The 20,008-nt window shown below is 25.0% G+C and overlaps 2 protein-coding genes across 5 annotated transcripts; both read left to right on the top strand.

Annotated features, from left to right (window-relative positions):
• The first annotated feature begins 3,599 nt into the window (after positions 1 to 3,599).
• On the top strand, positions 3,600 to 9,498 carry LOC127277437 (uncharacterized). Of its 4 annotated transcripts, XM_051298548.1 has the most exons (3): positions 3,600 to 3,698; positions 4,272 to 4,869; positions 5,050 to 9,498. In XM_051298548.1, the coding sequence occupies exons 2-3, from the start codon at positions 4,407 to 4,409 to the stop codon at positions 9,480 to 9,482; spliced, it is 4,896 nt and encodes a 1,631-aa protein (XP_051154505.1). In that variant the 5' UTR covers positions 3,600 to 3,698; positions 4,272 to 4,406; the 3' UTR covers positions 9,483 to 9,498. The 4 variants fall into 4 exon arrangements, with proteins under 4 accessions (XP_051154505.1, XP_051154502.1, XP_051154503.1 ...); XM_051298545.1 differs by having other exon boundaries at positions 4,272 to 9,498; XM_051298546.1 differs by having other exon boundaries at positions 3,634 to 3,678; positions 4,272 to 9,498.
• A 659-nt stretch (positions 9,499 to 10,157) lies between these two features.
• On the top strand, positions 10,158 to 15,946 carry LOC127277576 (uncharacterized). Its single transcript, XM_051298825.1, has 2 exons — positions 10,158 to 10,260; positions 10,938 to 15,946. Exon 2 carries the CDS (start codon positions 11,032 to 11,034, stop codon positions 15,817 to 15,819), a length of 4,788 nt encoding a protein of 1,595 aa, XP_051154782.1. The 5' UTR covers positions 10,158 to 10,260; positions 10,938 to 11,031; the 3' UTR covers positions 15,820 to 15,946.
• Positions 15,947 to 20,008: the final 4,062 nt, after the last annotated feature.

The raw sequence follows: 20,008 nt of genomic DNA, 5'->3' as shown, positions 1-20,008 counted from the left end.
AAAATATTATAAATTTTTTAAATATTAATTAAATATTTAATTGAAATATATTTTCAGATAATTGAATTTTTTAAAGAATTTTTATTAAAATTATTGAAAATAATTAATTTCGTTAAGAATTTTATTAAAAATTATTAAAAATAATTAATTTTTTAAACAATTTTACTAAAATTATTGAAAATAATTATTTTAGCAAAAGAATTTTATTAAAATTATTGAAAATAATTAATTTCGCATAGAATTTTATTAAAATTATTGAAAATAATAATTTTGCAAAGAATTCTTACAAAATAATTGAAAATAATTATTTTAAAAAAGAATTTTTATAAAATTATTGTAAATAAATAATTTCGCAAAGAATTTTGCTAAAATTATTGTAAATAAATAATTTCGCAATGAATATAACTAAAATTATTAAAAATTATAATTTATTATTATTATTATTATTATTAATCAAACTAGTGATGGACGTACAAGTCAAGATCGGGATTTAGTTCAGCATCTGGATTTAATTCATAACCAGGATTTAGTTCAGCATCAGGATTTAGTTCACCATCAGGAAATACTACAGAATCAAGATTTAATTCCGAATCAGGAATTATCTCACCAACGGGAATTACTAGAGGATCAGGATTTAGTATCGAATCAGGAATTACCTTAGCATCAGGAATTACTAGAGGATCAGAAATTAATTCAGAACCATTATTTACTTCAGAACCAGTATTTAGTTCCGCATCAGGATTTAATTCAGAATCAGGAATTACCTCAGCATCAGGAATTACTAGAGGATCAGGAATTAATTCAGAACCATCATTTACTTCAGAACCAGTATTTAGTTCAGCATCAGGATTTAATTCAGAATCAGGAATTACCTCAGCATCAGGAATTAATTCAGAGCCAGCATTTACTTCAGAATCAGTATTTAGTTCCGCATCAGGATTTAATTCAGCATCAGGAATTACCTCAGTATCGGGATTTAATTCAAAACCAGAATTTAATTCAATATCAGGAATTAATTCGGGATCAGAATTTAGTTCACAATGAGGAATTACCTCAGCATCGTGAATTAATTCAGAATCAGAATTTTGTTCAAAATCAGGAATTACTTATCAATCAAAATTTTATTCAGCATCAGGAATTACCTCAGAATCATGTTGAACAAAATAATAATCCCCAATTTCCTGGCACTGAAATTGAAATTAATTTAAGAGGAAATCTCCAAGGTTTAAATTTGCCACATATGACAAATTTAGAATTCACTGGAACTTTAAGGGGAAATCTAGCAGGTTACAATATCCCTCAGGTTCCAAATGACGAATTACCTTCAACATCAAAAGGAATTGGTAAATTAAAATCCAATGTTTTAGAAGATTTTCATTCAAAAACATTGGATGGTATTTCAAATACCGGTGAGCAAGTACCATTGATTCATAATAACTATTATAAATACAATTCTTTACCCACGGAAATTACAGATGAGAATCTTTTTTTCCAAAAAGCACCAGAACTAGATCCAAAATTCTATCAAAATATCATAAAAGAAACAACTTATTCAAAATATGTAGATATTCTAAAAATATGGAAAAATTATGGTTTAGCAAATTTGAAAAGATATAGGGAAAAAATAAATTTTCTACGTTTTGCTGTTAATAAATTAGCTATTTTACAATTAGAAACAGTAATTCCTCTACAAATACCAAAGAAACTTTATTATACACAAATTTTATCTGATCCAGTAATTATTAATTATTTAAGAAATATGAAAGGTAAATTATTTTTCTTTAATGACATTACTCTATTGCAAAATAATCCACCTGGCCAATTAACAATAAGAAAATTAAAATATTCACCATTAGAAACAGAGGTACGTTATCATTTAAAAATTGATTACACTTATGGATTTAATGATTTAACAAAATTTCACAATGAATTTGAAAATAATTATCTTACATTCAACGATATTTTCTTTACAATGACAAATTCCTATTTTACCAATCATAATAGAATATTAAATATTGAATTCAAATATCATCATATGACAAAAAATGTATGGCAATATTTAAGAGAAAAAAATATTGAAATTTTTTGGGAAAATAAAAATATTATTGAATCATCAAGAATGTTGAGTATTTCTAATGCTGCTAATTTTTTATCTGATAATGTTCCACATTGTACAAGTGAATCATCGAAAGATTTTCTTTCAAATTATATATTACGAAAAAATACAAATTCTAATAGTTTTGTACCAAATTATGATAAATTTGCAATTGATATAAAAAATGAGAAATATCTATTTCATTATGATTTTTGGAAAATTGAAAATAATCATTACATTAAAGATGTATTGTTAAATTATAATTTGGATTATAAAATTAATTTAAATCAAGCACAAAAAAAAATTTATGAACTTTATCAATATTTACATTTGGAAAATATTGAAAAAACATTTGAAAATTATATAACAATTTTTAATGTTGAACGTCATATTCGTTTTGAAGATTATTATGCACTTTATTCTATTATTGAAAATAAAATATTGAGAAATAATGTTGGAATTAGAAGATTTGAAGTTGCTATTAATCGACTTGGATTAAGACAATGTGATAATGAAGAATTAATCATGACACCAATAACATTACATCGTGGTGAAATAATAACAAGAAAATTGTCGAAAAAATTTTTCAAATTATTTAAAAACAAAAATATTTTTATATTTGATAATTTTAAAAATTTCTCATCAAATCGTGGTATTGAATTAATTAATTGTTTAAATCATGGTATATCAGTACAACAAATTCCATTGTTAATGGAGATAACATTAGAAAATCAAGCTGGCGTTGTTGATGTTAATCGTATTTTAAATTTTGATAATATATTTCATGTTGTTGTTGCTGGTTTGGAATTTTTAATAGATGATGTGAAATTTGAAAAAATTCTTCATCAGGAAATAATGATTATAAAAATGCATGACTATACAACGACGGAAAGAAGAATGATTCAAATGTCAAGGAAATTGGAAAAATTATTTTCAACAAATACTAAATTTTTTTCAGATACAGTTTGACAAAAAAAAAAAATTCAACCAAAAATTTGTAACACTAAATTTATGTTAAAAATTTTTAAATAAATAAAATATTGATAAAAATATAAAAAATTTTGAAATAATTTTTGGGGTTTTTTATATGGGGTTAATTAAATATTAGTTAAATAATTATTAATTAACTATCAAAATAATTCCCTTACTTAATAATTAATTAGGTTATTAACTATTAATTAATAATTAGCTATTAATTAATAATTAACCAGTAATTAATTAGTTTATTTATTATTAACTATTAATTAATTAGTTGTTAATTAAAATTGACTTATAGCGAAAGTTCATTAATTTTTAAGGCAATGTTTAAGACACGTGTAAAGTAACAATATCCTTGAAATGATATTTAGTATTCATAAAAAACAAATTAATTTCACAAATAAATATATATTTATTCAGCTGAACATACAAAAAAAGGGTAAATAATTTTTTTTCATATAACAAAGTTTGGTATTTATTTTTTTTTTTTTATTGACAAAAAACTAACAACAAAAGCATATATTAACTCACAAATAGTGTAATTTCTAAAAGTCAAGACTTAAAAGGCAAAATTTTCTGTCTAATATAACATCTATTATGTCAAAGTGAGAAAAAAAAATTTATGGTAATTTGAAAAAAAATTTCAATAAAATCAATGAAAATTTAATTTTAATTCTAATTTTTTTTCATAAAAATATAATTTTTTTTTGATGAAAATAATTATTTTGTATTTCTATTTTTATTATTATTATTATTATTATTATTATTATTATTATTATTGATTGCATTCTATTATTATTTATAAATAAATCTTTTTATTCATACATTTATAATGCTGTTCTCCAGTATAATTGATAATTCGATTTATTTTCATTCTCCTTTTTTATTTGTAATATTATTAATTTTTAAACTTTTTAAATTATTTACATTTATTGTTTTCTTTAATTTATAAAAAATTGAATTTCCCTCACTATATTAAAATAAACGCACGATTTTTTATAATAACACTAAGAATCAAATTTTCGCGCATTAAATTTTTTTTAACAACTGTCGGTAACGAAGAAAGTGACTTACCGTCCGAAAGAGAAAAAACAGTTATCCATTGTACGTTCATTTTTATACTGTCAAATATTAACCAAAAAAAAAAAAAAAAAAAAAATTTAGAAATTTAATTGATTAAATAAAAAATGAATTTCAGAATCGTCAGAACAAAAGAAGATAAATATTGAACTGCAGGCAAACATTTTGTAAAAATTTAGAAGATATTTGGTAACAACTTAGCAGACGATGTTTGGTAACAATTTAGCTGACGAAATTTAATGAACAACTTAAAATGAACACGACTTCAATTTTTATACAACAGTCATTAAACTTTCAGTTTTTATCTGTTTGTCACTATATTACTATATTTGGAGTGTATTTTTACAACAAAGATTTAATTACACTTGAGGAGCGAAATAAGTCTATTTCTGTTTTAAATACTTTATTTGATTACCTCAATAAATCTCAAAATGAATCCGAGGCGAAGCTACAACTTTTAAAAAAAGTACTAAAGGGAAGTGATCTCTACGGTGGTGGAGAAAATGAAACACTTGACATGAAATACGTTGATGAAACATATCAGTACATCATTAGCAAGGCTCTATTTTCTCACTATGGAAACATTAATGGATATTTAGCTAAAATCATTAACATGGCTGATGATATAAATTACTCGGTACTTAAGGAAAAGGTGTTTCAACATCTTTCGGAAAATTACACCAGTAGGGAATATTGTTCTAATGATATTCCGTTAGGTAATTACGATTCCAAAAATAATCCGTTAAGGAATTATGGTTCTAAAAATAATCCGTTAGGAAATTATGGTTCCATAAATAATTTATTAGGGAATTATGGTTTTATAAATAATTCCTCATGGAATTCTGGTTTCAATAATATTCCTTTAGAAACTTATAGTTCCAATAATATTCTTTCAGAAAAATATAGTTCCAAACTTAACGGATTGACAATTCAAAAAGTTTTTGATGATCACATTTGGCAAATTTTCCCCCGACCCGAACAAGAAATGAGTATAATGGAAGTAAATTATATTTACGCAATGACAGGTTTAAAAATCATCAAATCCGTATCATCAACAACTCCGAATCTTACCTTCCAAGAATATATTCTAATCTCCCGCGAGCTTGATTTACAGGATTTAAATAACGAAACTTATGAAATGATAAAAAATTTATTCTCAACACCAGCATTATTTTTCTATGCCTATAATCAAAAGGCTAAATTCCAAAAAATAGATGATTTTACAAATAGTGAATTTTGGGCCAAAGTTTATAAAAATTTCTTCTCATATATTAATTCAGCTATGGAAAAAATTGTACAAGAAAATATTGAAAATAGTTTACACAATAAAATTCAGTTAAAAATGAATAAATTAAAAACAAGAACGCTTATTGCTTATGAATTACTTTTTCTAATATGTGATTATGAAAATATTGATCAAGTCTCTCGACTTAATGTGGAATTTTATAAAACCTTTTATCTTTGGATTACACAATTTTTCCTTCCCAAACATTGTGAAAAAGAGAAACTTCCCGATTTGCAAACAAATTATGAATATCAATTCAAGGAAATTGAGGAATTATACAATAAAATAGAAAGAATTGCAATTGAAAAAATATTAGTCGATAGTAAATTAATAGAAAAAATTAATTTAAATTCTACTGTTATGTTTGCGCGAGTTCCTGATTATCAGCAAGGTTGCAGTTTATGTCCACCAATTCCACGAAAGAAAAATTACGACATTTTTCTTTTATTCGCTGTTAAAGAGGAAAAAACTGAATTTTACGCTTTGCGACAAGAGAATAATACACTGTCTTTATTAATAAACAAAGGAAACGAACGAGAGTTTGCTAAAGCAATTGCTAATGATTCTTCTCTAAAAATGGAAATTGCAATATTTTCCAAAACTCTTAAATTTAGGAATGAAGATTACAGAAGTTTTATTGCCAGAGTTGCGGATATAAAAACAAAATTGTTTGTAGATAATTTGAAAATGCACTATTATGAAGAAACGGTTGGGGAGAAATTGTTAAATTTTGCAAAAACACTGATTCCATTTTACAGTTGTATCGAAAGTGCAAAAGCAGGAAGAATGGCAGAATCTGCTTTTAGTTGTTCAATGGATGTTCTCAATCTTATTCCATTTGCTGGATGGGCGACAGAATATACAGTTAAAATAGCCAATAGTTTGGCAGTAGAAATTGGTAATAAATATCTAATCACCAATACAATTGCAAGATCAGGAATTATCAGCACATTACCAATACGTGCAGTATTAAACGAAATTTCCACAATTGCTGTTCGAACCATAGCACAAGAAATTCTCACCAAAAGTTTTTTGACAGATTTAACTGTAGCTTCTCTTCGAACAATTGATCCTGGTTTTGAATCCGTATACCAAATACTTCGTTTTGGTTTAAAAGGATTAAGGAAATTATTCCAGAGTATAGTTTCTAATTTTAAGAAAATTCCCTCATTTCGAAATATGGTTGTGTCAATAAATTCCTTATTGAAGAATATAAATAAAAATTTACTAATCGATCATACGGTGCCATTGGTTTTGGCAAATAAAAACGGTTTTAGCATTGTTCGATACTTTTATCCAGGTGGAAGACACTTTTTTGGACCTACTTGCCTAACATCATTTGGATACACTGCGGAATTAAGAAGCATCGAGGGATATTCATTGCCAATTCCAGTTGTGCAGGTAAAATCCCCTGATGGAATTTTGTACAATCAATACATTCCAGAAACTGGTAGTATAATTAACACTAAATTTAAAATGGATAACAATGATATTCTCTCACGGGTTGGGTATTTAATAGATGAAATGGTTATTGGAGGATACGATATTAATGTAATTCGTAATTATCACGTTTATCATAATACAATAGAATTGAACAAAAAGCCTCTTGAGGAGAATCCTTCTGTTAATTTAGATCAAGCTAGTGATGAACGTGGAAGTCAAGATTGGAATTTAGTTCAGCATCAGGATTTAATTCAGCATCAGGATTTTATTCACAATCAAGATTTAATTCAGAATCAGCATTTAGTTCAGAATCAGGAATTATTTCAGCATCATGAATTACATCAGAATCAAGAAATACCTCAGCATCAGGAATTAATTCAGCATCAGGATTTTATTCAGAATCAAGATTTAATTCAAAATCAGCATTTAGTTCAGAATCAGGAATTATTTCAGCATCATCAATTACATCAGAATCAAGAAATACCTCAGCATCAGGAATTAATTCAAAACCAGAATTTAATTCATCATCAGGAATTACCTCATTATCAGGAATTACATCAGCATCAGGAATTAAGTATGAACCATGATTTAGTTCGGAATCAGGATTTAATTCAAATTCAGAATTTAGTTCATCATCAGGAATTATATCAAAATCCTGTTGAAGAAAACATTGCACAACAATTTACACTCAACAATTATCCCCAATATCCTATCACTGAATTTCAAATTAATTTACAAGGAACTGTTGAAGGTTTAAATTTGCCTCCAATGACAAATTTAGAATTCACCGGAACTTTAAGGAACAATTTCCCTCAGATTTCAAATGACGTATTACCTTCAACATCAAAAAGAATTGGTGAATTAAAATCTGATGTTTTAGAAGATTTTAATTCAAAAACATTAAATGGTATTTTAAATACCGGTGAGCAAGTACCATTGGTTCATGATAACTTTTATAAATACAATACTTATCCTTCGAAAATTATTTCCCAAAAAGTACAAGAACTAATTGTTCCTTCTCATAGTTCAAGTACATCTATGCTACTGAATCCTAATTTCTATCTTAATATCATAAAAGAACCAAATTATTCAAAATATGTAGATATTCTAAAAATGTGGAAAAATTATGGTTTAGCAACTTTGAAAAGAGATAAGGAGAAATTAAATTTTCTATATTTTACTGTTAATAAATTAGCTCTTTTACAATTAGACGCACGACTACCTCTAAAAGTACCAAATGAACTTTGGTATACAAAAATTTTAAAAGATCAAGAAGTTATTAATTATTTAAAAATGATTAAGGGAAAAGTATTTTTCTTTAATGATATTACTCTATTGCAAAATAAAGCACCTGGCAAATTACAATCAAGAAAATTAAAAAACGCACCATTAGAAACAGAAGTACGTTATCATTTAAAAATTGATCACTCTTATGGATTTGTCGATTTAACAAAATTTCACAATGATTTTGAAAATAATTATCTTACATTCAACGATATTTATTTTACAATGACAAATTTCTATTTTACCGATAATAATAGAATATTAAATATTCAACTCAATTATCAGCATGTTGAAAAAAATGAATGGAAAAATTTAAGAGAAAAAAATTTGGCAATTTTATTGGAAAATGAAAATATTATCGAAACATCACGTATGATGAGTATTTCTAATGCTGCTAATTTTATAACTGAAACTCTTCCACTTTCTAAAATGGAAACATTAAAAAATTCACTTTCAAATTATATTTTACGAAAAACTACAAAGTATATAAGTTCGGCACCAACTTATGAAACGTTTGCAATAAATTTAGGAAATCCAAAATTTCGTTATGCTTATGATTTTTGGAAAATTGAAAATAATCCTTACATTAAAGATGTGTTGTTTAATTATAATTTAGATTATAAAATTAATTTACATCAAGCACAAAAAAAAATTTATGAACTTTATCAATTTGTACATTTGGAAAATATTGAAAAAACATTTGAAAAATATAAAACAATTTTCAATGTTGAACGTCATATTCGTTTTGAGGATTATTATGCACTTTATTCTGTTATTGAAAATACATTCTTGAGAAATAATGATGGAATTAGAAGATTTGAAGTTGCAGTTAATCGTCTTGGATTAAGACAATGTGATAATGAAGAATTTATTATGACACCAATAACATTACATCGTGGTGAATTAATAACAAGAGAAATATCGGAAAAAATTTTCAAATTATTTAAAAACAAAAATATTTTTATATTTGATAATTTTAAAAATTTCTCACCAAATCGTGATATTGAATTTATTCATTGTTTACATAATGGTGATTTAGAACAACAAATTCCATTGTTAATGGAGATAAAATTAAAAAATCAAGCTGGTGTTGTTGATGTTAGTCGTATTTTAAATTTTAGTAATACATTTCATGTTGTTGTTGCTGGTTTAGAATTTTTAATAGATGATGTGAAATTTGAAACAATTTTTCATCAGAAAATAATGATTATGAAAATGCATGACTATACATCGACGGAAAGAAGAATGATTCAAATGTCAAGGAAATTGGAAAAATTATTTTCAACAAATACTAAATTTTTTTCAGATGCAGTTTGAAAAAAAAAAATTCACCCAAAAAATTTGTAACACTAAATTTATGTTAAAAATTTTTAAATAAATAAAATATTGATAAAAATATAAAAAATTTTGAAATAATTTTTGGGGTTTTTTATATGGGGTTAATTAAATATTAGTTAAATAATTATTAATTAACTATCAAAATAATTCCCTTACTTAATAATTAATTAGTTAATTAACTATTAATTAATAATTAGCTATTAATTAATAATTAACCAGTAATTAATTAGTTTATTTATTATTAACTACTAATTAATTAGTTACTTAGTTTGTAATTAGTTAGTTAATTAACTAATAATTTATAATTGACTATTGATTAATAATTAACTTAGAAAATAATTAATTAATTTAATTATTAATCAATTTTATTGTTTATCATTAAATGAAAAATGGTCATTATTTAAAAAATTCTAATTATTAAATTATTATTGTTATTTAAAATTGATTTATAGTGAAATTTAATAATTTTTATGGTAATATGTAAGACACGTGTAAATTAACAATACCCTTGAAATGATATTTAGATTTCATAAAAAATATTAATTTAACAAATACATTAATATTCAGCTGAGCATACAAAAAAAAGGGTAAATAATTTTTATTCATATAAAAAAGGTTACGTTTTCTTCTTTTTCTTATTGACAAAAAACTAACAACGAATGCTTAAATTAACTGACAAATAATGTAATTTTATTAAAAGTCAAAATTTTCCTTCAAATGTAACATCTATACTGTGAATGTGAGAAAAAAATATATGGTAAATAAATAATTATTTTTTTAAATAAAAATACAATTTTTTTTTTGGAATTAATATATAATATATATTTTTATTGAATAATATAATTTTTTGAGTAAAAAATAATTTTTTTAATATAAATAATAATTTACTGAAGAAAAAAATAATTTTCTTAATTAATTATTTTTATTATTATTATTATTATTATTATTATTATTATTATTAATTGCCTTATATTATTATTTATAAATAAATATTTTTCCTACATTTAAAATGCTTTTCTCTATTATTATAATAGATAATTGGATTTATTTTCATTTTCCATATTTATCTATAATATTATTAATTTTTTAACGTTTTAAATTATTTACGTTTACTGTTTTTTTTTTTAATTTATAAAAATTCAATTTCGCTAGTTATATTAAAACAAACGCACTCTTTTAAATACTGACACCATGTATATAAATCAAATTTTCCCGCGTTAAATTTTATAATCATTGTCGGTAAAGAAAAACGCGTCTTACCATACGAAAGAGAAAAAAAAACGGTTATCCATTATTGTACCTATAGAGTTCCTATCTAATTGTACACATTTCTTTATGTAATTAGTTTTATTAAAATAAATCAAATATTACGTTTTTATTTTTTTTTATCTTTTTACTAAAGATTTGAATGATTAAATAAATAATGAATTTCAGAATTGTCGGAACAAAGGAAGATAAATATTGAACAACAGAGGCGATATTTTGTAACAACTTAGGGAGAGACGATATTTTATTGACAACTTATAAGATGAACACGACATCAATTTTTATACAACAGTCATCAAACTTTCAGTTTTTATCTGTTTGTCACTATATTACTATATTTGGATTATATTTTTACAACAAAGATTTAATTACACTTGAGGAGCGAAATAAATCTATTTCTGTTTTAAATACTTTATTTGATTACCTCAATAAATCTCAAAATGAATCCGAGGCGAAGCTACAACTTTTAAAAAAAGTACTAAAGGGAAGTGATCTCTACGGTGGTGGAGAAAATGAATCACTTGACATAAAATACGTTGATGAAACATATCAGTACATTATTAGCGAGGCTCTATTTTCTCACTATGGAAACATTAATGGATATTTGGCTAAAATCATTAACATGGCTGATGATATAAATTACTCGGTACTTAAGGAAAAGGTGTTTCAACATCTTTCGGAAAATTACACAAATAGGGAATATTGTTCCAATGATATACCGTTAGATAATTACGATTCCGATAATAATCCGTTAGGGAATTTTGGTTCCAAAAATAATCCTCTAGGGAATTATGGTTCCAATAATATTTCGTCAGGAAATTATGGTTTCAATAATATTTCGTCAGGAAATTATAGTTCCAAACTTAACGAATTAACAATTCAAAAAGTTTTTGATGATCACATTTGGAGAATTTTTCCTCAACCCGAACAGGACATGAGCATAATGGAAGTGAATTACATATATGCAATGGTTGGTTTAAAAATCATTAGATCTGTATCATCTACGTCTCCGAATCTTACTTTCCACGAATATATTCTAATCTCCCGCGAGCTTGATTTACAGGATTTAAATAACGAAACTTATGAAATGATAAAAATTTTATTCTCAACACCAGCATTATTTTTCTATGCCTATAATCAAAAGGCTAAATTCCAAAAAATAGATGATTTTACAAATGGTGAATTTTGGGCTAAAGTTTATAAAAATTTCTTCTCATATATTAATTCAGCTATGGAAAAAATTGTACAAGAAAATATTGAAAATAGTTTACACAATAAAATTCAGTTAAAAATGAATAAATTAAAAACAAGAACGTTTATTGCTTATGAATTACTTTTTCTAATATGTGATTATGAAAATATTGCACAAGTCTCGCCAATTCATGTGGAATTTTATAAAACCTTTTATCTTTGGATTACAAAATTTTTCCTTCCCAAACGTTGTGATAAAGTGAATCTTCCCGATTTGCAAAAACGTTATGAATATCAATTCAAGGAAATTGAGGAATTATACAATAAAATAGAAAGAATTGCAATTGAAAAAGTATTAGTCGATAGTGAATTAATAGAAAAAATTAATTTAAATTCTACTGTTATGTTTGCGCGAGTTCCTGATTATCAGCAAGGTTGCAATTTATGTTCACCAATTCCACGAAAGGAAAATGACGACATTTTTCTTTTATTCGCTGTTAAAGAGGAAAAAACTGAATTTTATGCTTTGCGGCAAGAGAATAATACATTGTCTTTATTAATAAACAAAGGAAACGAACGAGAGTTTGCTAAAGCAATTGCTAATGATTCTTCTCTAAAAATGGAAATTGCAGTATTTTCCAAAACTCTTAAATCTAGGAATGAAGATTACAGAAGTTTTATTGCCAGAGTTGCGGATATAAAAACAAAATTGTTTGTAGATAATTTGAAAATGCACTATTATGAAGAAACGGAAGGGGAGAAATTATTAAATTTTGCAAAAGCACTGATTCCATTTTACAGTTGTATCGAAAGTGCAAAAGCAGGAAGAATGGCAGAATCTGCTTTTAGTTGTTCAATGGATGTTCTCAGTCTTATTCCATTTGCTGGATGGGCGACAGAATATACAGTTAAAATAACCAATAGTTTGGCAGTAGAAATTGGTAATAAATATCTAATCACCAATACAATTGCAAGATCAGGAATTATCAGCACATTACCAATAAGTGCAGTATTAAATGAAATTTCCACAATTGCTGTTCGAACCATAGCACAAGAAATTCTCACCAAAAGTTTTTTGACAGATTTAACTGTAGCTTCTCTTCGAACAATTGATCCTGGTTTTGAATCCGTATACCAAATACTTCGTTTTGGTTTAAAAGGATTAAGGAAATTATTCCAGAGTATAGTTTCTAATTTTAAGAAAATTCCCTCATTTCGAAATATGGTTGTGTCAATAAATTCCTTACTGGAGAATATAAATATAAATTTACTAATCGATCATACAGTACCATTGGTTTTGTCAAATCAAAACGATTTTAACATTGTTCGATACTTTTATCCAGGTGGTAGACACTTTTTTGGACCTACTTGCTTAACATCATTTGGAAACACTGCGGAATTAAGAAGCATCGAGGGGTATTCATTTCCAATTCCAGTTGTGCAGGAAAAATCCCCTGATGGAATTTTGTACAAACAATATATTCCGGAAACGGATAAATTTTCTGATTTTACTTTTAAAAAGGGTGCAGACGATATTCTCCGTCGTGTTGGATATTTAATAGACACTATGGTTTTAGAGGGACGTGATATAAATATAATTCGTGACTATCATGTTTATCATAATACAATACAGTTGAGCAAGACTGCTCAAAAAACAGAAGGTCTAGTTCAAAATCCCGTAACTGCTAGGGAAAGTATAGTTGAAAATAATTTAGAATTTTCAAATCCAAATAATTTTCAAGAAAACACTATTAATCCACAATTGAATACTGCAGTTAATAATCCATTTCTGAATTCTGAATTTCAAATTAATTTACGTGGAAACGTTGAAGGACACAATTTCCCTCAGGTGACAAATATTGAATTTATCGGAACGTTGAGGGGACACATAGCGGGATATAATTTCCCTCAAATTCCAAAATCCGAATTACCTAGTACTTCAAAAGGAATTATAAAAACGGAATTTGGATCTGATTTTTCAAATGTCGTTCAAGAGGCACCAAAATTTAAATTGCTTCCCGATGACATGAATTTAAAAAAAAGTACAGCAATGGATTACAGTTATCAAATAGTTAATCCAGATGCTGTAAATACAGTAAAAAATGACAATTTTGTTTCATATACTCATAAAAAATTCGATGGAATTATTTCAGGAAGAAAGAGAAAACTAAATGAAATTTCCGAAACTCCGGAAATATTACTAAAAAATCAAAAAATAGATGAAAATACTCAAAATGAAAAGATAAGAGATGAGATTAATAATAAAATTGATGTTTCTACAGAATTTAAAAAATTACCAACTGAAATAAATCCAATGTATTATAAATTTAATATTCGTGAACCAACATATTCACGATATGTTGATATTCTTTGGATGTTAAAAAATGATGGTTTATCATCAATTAAGTTGAATAAAGAAAAATTTAATTTCCTACGCATTGCTGTTAATCAATTAGCTTTATTTCAATTAAACAATGGAATAAAATTACAAAAACGAATTAAATTATGGTTAACAAAAATTGTCGTTGGCCAACAAAATATTGACTATTTAAAAAATTTAAATGGAAGAAAATTTTTCTTCAACGATATTACATTATTCAGTAATAAAGCACCAGGTCCTGTTAGAAAAAATTTAAAATTCTATTCCCTAGAAACAGAAGTAAGATATCATTTAACAGTTGAATCTTCATATGGATTTGTTGATTTAACAAAATTTCATGATAAATTCCAAAATAATTATCTAACATTTAATGATCTTTTTTTTACAGTAAGTGATACATTTTTTACAGCTAATAATAGAATTTTAAATATTGAACTAAAATGCGATGGTGTATTAAAAAATACATGGCGTTTATTGAGAGAGCAGGAGATTAGAAATATAATTAATGAACCAAATATTTTAGAATCATCACGTATGAAATCAATTTCAATTGCTGCTAATTTTATGACTGACAATGCACCATTATGTACATTTAAAGCGTCAAGAAAATTTCTCGCTAATTATATTTTAGATACAAAATCAATTGGTAATCGTGTTCCATCTTATGATAAATTAGCTGAGGATATAAAAAATATGGAATTAAGATATTTTTACAATAATTGGCGAATCAAAGAAAATCGTTACATTCAAGATGTATTATTTAATTATAATTTAGATAATATCATTGAATTATCAGAAGCAAAACGTAGAATTCATGATTTATATGATTTAGTTTATTATCAAAATATTCAAGAGGCATTTGAAAATTATCAAAAAATACCAAATTATGAACAAAAATTTCGTTTTGAAGATTATTATGTACTTTATTCACATTTTAATAATAAATTAATAACAAATAAAGATGGAATAAGAAGATTGGAAGTTGCAATTAATCGTCTTGCATTAAGACAAAGTGCTGATGAATCAATTATTATGAAAACAATAACACTCTATCATGGTGAAATGATTAATAAAGAAATGGCTGCTAAACATTTTCAAACATTTAAAAAAAATGAAAATATTGAATTTGATAAAATGAAAAAATTTTCATTACCACGTGATGTTGAATTGGTAAAATTATTAAATAAAGCACGTACATCAACGGAAATTCCTTTATTAATGGAAATTACATTAACAAATCAATTGGGTGTTGTTGATATTGGTCGTGCTATTAATGAGGATAAATCATTTTATGTTGTTAGACGACAATTTCAATTTGTATTGGATTATATACATAAGGAAAAAATTCATGGTCAAAATGTATTACTTATTAAAATGCATGATGAAACTGATCCAACGGAAACAAGAATGGTACAAATGGCAAATAGACTTCATGAACTATATTCAATGGATACTAAATTTTTCTCGGATGTTAATTAATAATTATTATTTCATTAGCAAATTACTGGAGGCTGTTGTATTAAATTAAATAATTAAATAATTAAATAATTAAATAATTAAATAATTAAATAAATAAATTATAAATAGATAAATATTTCCAAATTAATTTAGTATTACAATATTTAATTACCCCTTAATTTCCTCTAATTCGGCTATCGTCGATATTTATCCTTGAATTATATATGCGGTATTCGAACGAATTTTTTGAAATTAGAATATAAAATTAAAAAAACAAATTTTCCTAACACTCCTGGCACTACGCGATATATTGTAAACAAAATTTAAATTTAATAAAAAATTAAATTCGTATTCCCTACGTCAAGACAAATCGATCAGTATATATATATATATATATATATATATATATATATATATATATAAAGTATAGTTTTAATTTTAATTTAAAGAATTAATGAAAGTTAAAAAATCAAAAATTCACATTTTGGCTATAAAATTTTGTGATTATTTAAATTCAAGTTTAAATATAAAATAATTGTGTTCCTTGCATTGAAACGAATCAAAATAATTAAAAATAATTATTAATTATATATTATTATTATTTTTCATTAATATTTAGAAATTTCAGTTAAAATGTGTATTCTTGATTTTTTAACTTTCATTAACTCTTTAAATTTAACTCAAATGTTTATATTATTATACTATTTTTGTATATGTTTAATTCAATGTTAATTATGCTTTCTCCACGAGGAAGCAAATTTTTTTTTTGCTGATCGTAAAGAGGAAGCAAAATGTTCATATAATGAACATCTGAATTTAATAGGGGTCTCCCTCAACTTGTATTTTTTTTCTACACTTTTAGGTGTATTTTGTGCAAGAATTTGCAATAAAATCGTCTACCTAAGAAAAATTGCATTTTTTTTGGGAATTTTTTTATGATTTATTCATTTATTAAAACTAATTATTTAATTTATTTAAAATAAAATAATTCATTCATATTAATTAATTCATTCATTTAAATTAAATAATTAGTTCATTGAAATTATTTAATTTATTCATTGAAATTAATTTATTTCAAGTCAATTAATTTATTAAATTATTCAATAAATCATTTGTTTCTAATTAGTAGATTGTAATTTATTTCTTTTTATTATTAAATATCAATTTTAAAAGTAATTTTTCTTTTTTTTTTGTTTTTGTCAATTCTCTATTGTAAAATTTTTTTTTTAAAAAAAAAGGTAACTTAACAGTTTTATTCTGAAAAATTTTAAATTGTAATTTTTTTTTTAAATTTTGTAGAAAAAAAAGTAATAATAGCACTATTATAATATTGATTTTAATTATTTATTGAGAAAAAAAAAATTGCTTGCGCATTTTTTCTACATAGATAAATATCAATTTATATGCGAATATATTGAATATATAAAATTATTATTTAATACATGCTAAAATAAAATATATATATATAAAAAAAAATTTATTATATGACGCAAATAAATGTAAATAAATATTATATACCTAATTACATAATAATCAGCAACTGAATATACAAAAATGAAAAAAATATACATAAAATTTTTCTATTTAAAAGGCGAACTTTTACATTTCGTCTATGTTATAAAATTAAGGAATAGTCATATATAAGTAAATGTCTTATTCGGCAATTTTTTTCTTTCATTCTATTATTGTGTGTAAATTGAATTAATTATTTAAGGTTATTAGAGAAGGTAAAAATTATTGTTATTAATTTATTATTATTTAATAACAGTTTATTAATAATTTTCGAGAAAAAAACATTATACTTTATATATATATATATATATATATATTTATATATTTTATAATAAAAGATCCAATTGACAGTATTTTTTAATATAATAAAAGAATATTTAATTATTTAAATTTGAATTACCCGTGTGGAAAAAGCCACGATCTTGCCCTCAAGAGTTCGGGGCCCCCGGCGGGGGCCCATGAGGGCTGATCCATATGGCGAATCCATGAGGGGCACCGCAGGGGCCCCGCATGGATCGCCCTCATGATCGATTAGCAAAATTTTCTAAGTCCAAAAATCAAATATTTTTTTATCACCAAAAAATGAATGTTTCCAATGATTCAAAACAACGAAAAACGCGTTTTTAATAAAAATATATTTACACTTTTTTGAAAATAACACTCACACTTATGGCAAAATAGATGAGGGCCACCGTAGGGGCCCGCATGGATCGCCCTCATGATCGATTAGCAAAATTTTCTAAGTCCAAAATTCAAATATTTTTTCGTCAACAAAAAATGAATGTTTCCAATGATTCAGAACAACGAAAAACGCGTTTTTAATAAAAATATATTTACACTTTTTTTGAAAATTCACCTGAGATGATTCATGATAATAATCATAAAGCATATAATTAATTATATTTTATAAATTGCATTTGATTGGAAAATATAATTTAATATCTTAACTTTAACTAAATGATGTTAAGCACTTTTCTTTGTTAGGTATTTTCAAGTTTAAATAGCATCAAGAAGTTAGCATTCGTTTTGAAGTAGCGTGCGTAGCGTAGTTGGTAAAGCGTTAGGTTCATAGTCCGTAGGTCGTAGGTTCGATTCCCCACATGCGTTAGATTTATTTATTTCTCAGGTTTGCGTTTAATCATTAATTCTATGTATGAATTAATTGAAAAATGAAAATATCCGTTAATAGTATGCATAAATTAAATATTTTTTAATTTTTTAATTAATTAATTTATTATTACTTTTAATTATATCCGACAGTTAATTAATTAGAACGTTAATTAATAAATTCAATTTGAGTAAGAATTTAATTTAAAATTGAATAATTATTAAATAAATATGTTATTTATTCATAACTTAAGCTTATTTATTATTAATTAACTTTTATTATTAATATTATTGATTAAAAAACATTATGGCAAACTTGAGGGCAAGATGAGGGCAAACGTGAGGGCCCATAAGGGCGCCCGTAGGGGCACCCTCATGGATCGCCCATGCGGGCGCCCTCATCGATGAGCATGTCGTTTCCATGAGGGGCCCCTATGGATCATCCATATGCGGCCCTCATGGCATGAGGGCGATCCATAAGGGCCCCCGCTGGGGGCCCACATCACTTTTCCACACGGGATATATTTATATTTTTAAATTTTGTATTAAAAAAACTAAATTAATAATTACACAGGAGAAAAGGAAAGAATTGTTTAACAATTATTTACAAATTTTTCCACTATATTGGAGCAATCATTATAAATTTTGCAAATTTGACGTCGAATTCGTAATCAGATTCATTTATTCTATTTTTTTCAAATGCAAAAATATTTTTAAATTTACTTATATATATATATATATATATTTATATTGTAATTTACATACCTATATTATTCGATTAACGTCATTTATATATTATTATTTATATATTTAAATTTATATTTATATATCAAATTCTTAAACAAATAATAAAAATCATTTTTAGGTTAAATAAACCAAGAAGATTATACCACAATTGAAAATCAGTGATATTGTCATTAAAATTAAAATGATCAACATTCAACAGACAACAAATTTTCAATTTCTTTCTGTTTGTCACTATATTACTATTTTTGGTTTATATTTCTACAACAAAAATTTAATTACCCTTGATGAGCGAAATCATTCTGTTCCTGTTTTAAATACTTTATTTGATTATTTCAATAAATCTACAAATGAATTTGAAGCGAAACTTCAACTTTTGAAAATAGTACTAAAGGGAAGTGATTTCTACGGTGGTGGAGAAAATGAAACACTTGACATGAAATACGTTGATGAAACATATCGGTACATTATTAACGAGGCTCTATTTTCTCATTATGGAAACATTAATGGATATTTGGCTAAAATTATTAACTCGGCGGATGATGTAAATTACTCGGTACTTAAGGAGAAGGTGTTTCAGCATCTTTCGGAAAATTACACCAGTAAGGAATATTGTTCCAATGATATTCCGTTAGGAAATTACGATTCCGATAATAATCCATTAAAGAATTATGGTTCGAAAAATAATTCATTAGGGAATTATGGTTCCAAACTTAATGGATTGACAATTAAAAAAGTTTTTAACGATTATATTTGGCAAATTTTTCCCCAACCCGAATATGACATGAGCATAATGGAAGTGAATTATATTTACGCAATGGCAGGTTTAAAAATCATTAAATCCGTA

This window comes from Leptopilina boulardi, unplaced genomic scaffold (genome assembly GCF_019393585.1).
Source record: "Leptopilina boulardi isolate dan_hultmark-lab unplaced genomic scaffold, ZJU_Lbou_2.1 LbouV2_169, whole genome shotgun sequence".
Taxonomy (NCBI): domain Eukaryota; kingdom Metazoa; phylum Arthropoda; class Insecta; order Hymenoptera; family Figitidae; genus Leptopilina; species Leptopilina boulardi.
This window is presented reverse-complemented; position numbering and strand designations above follow the sequence as displayed.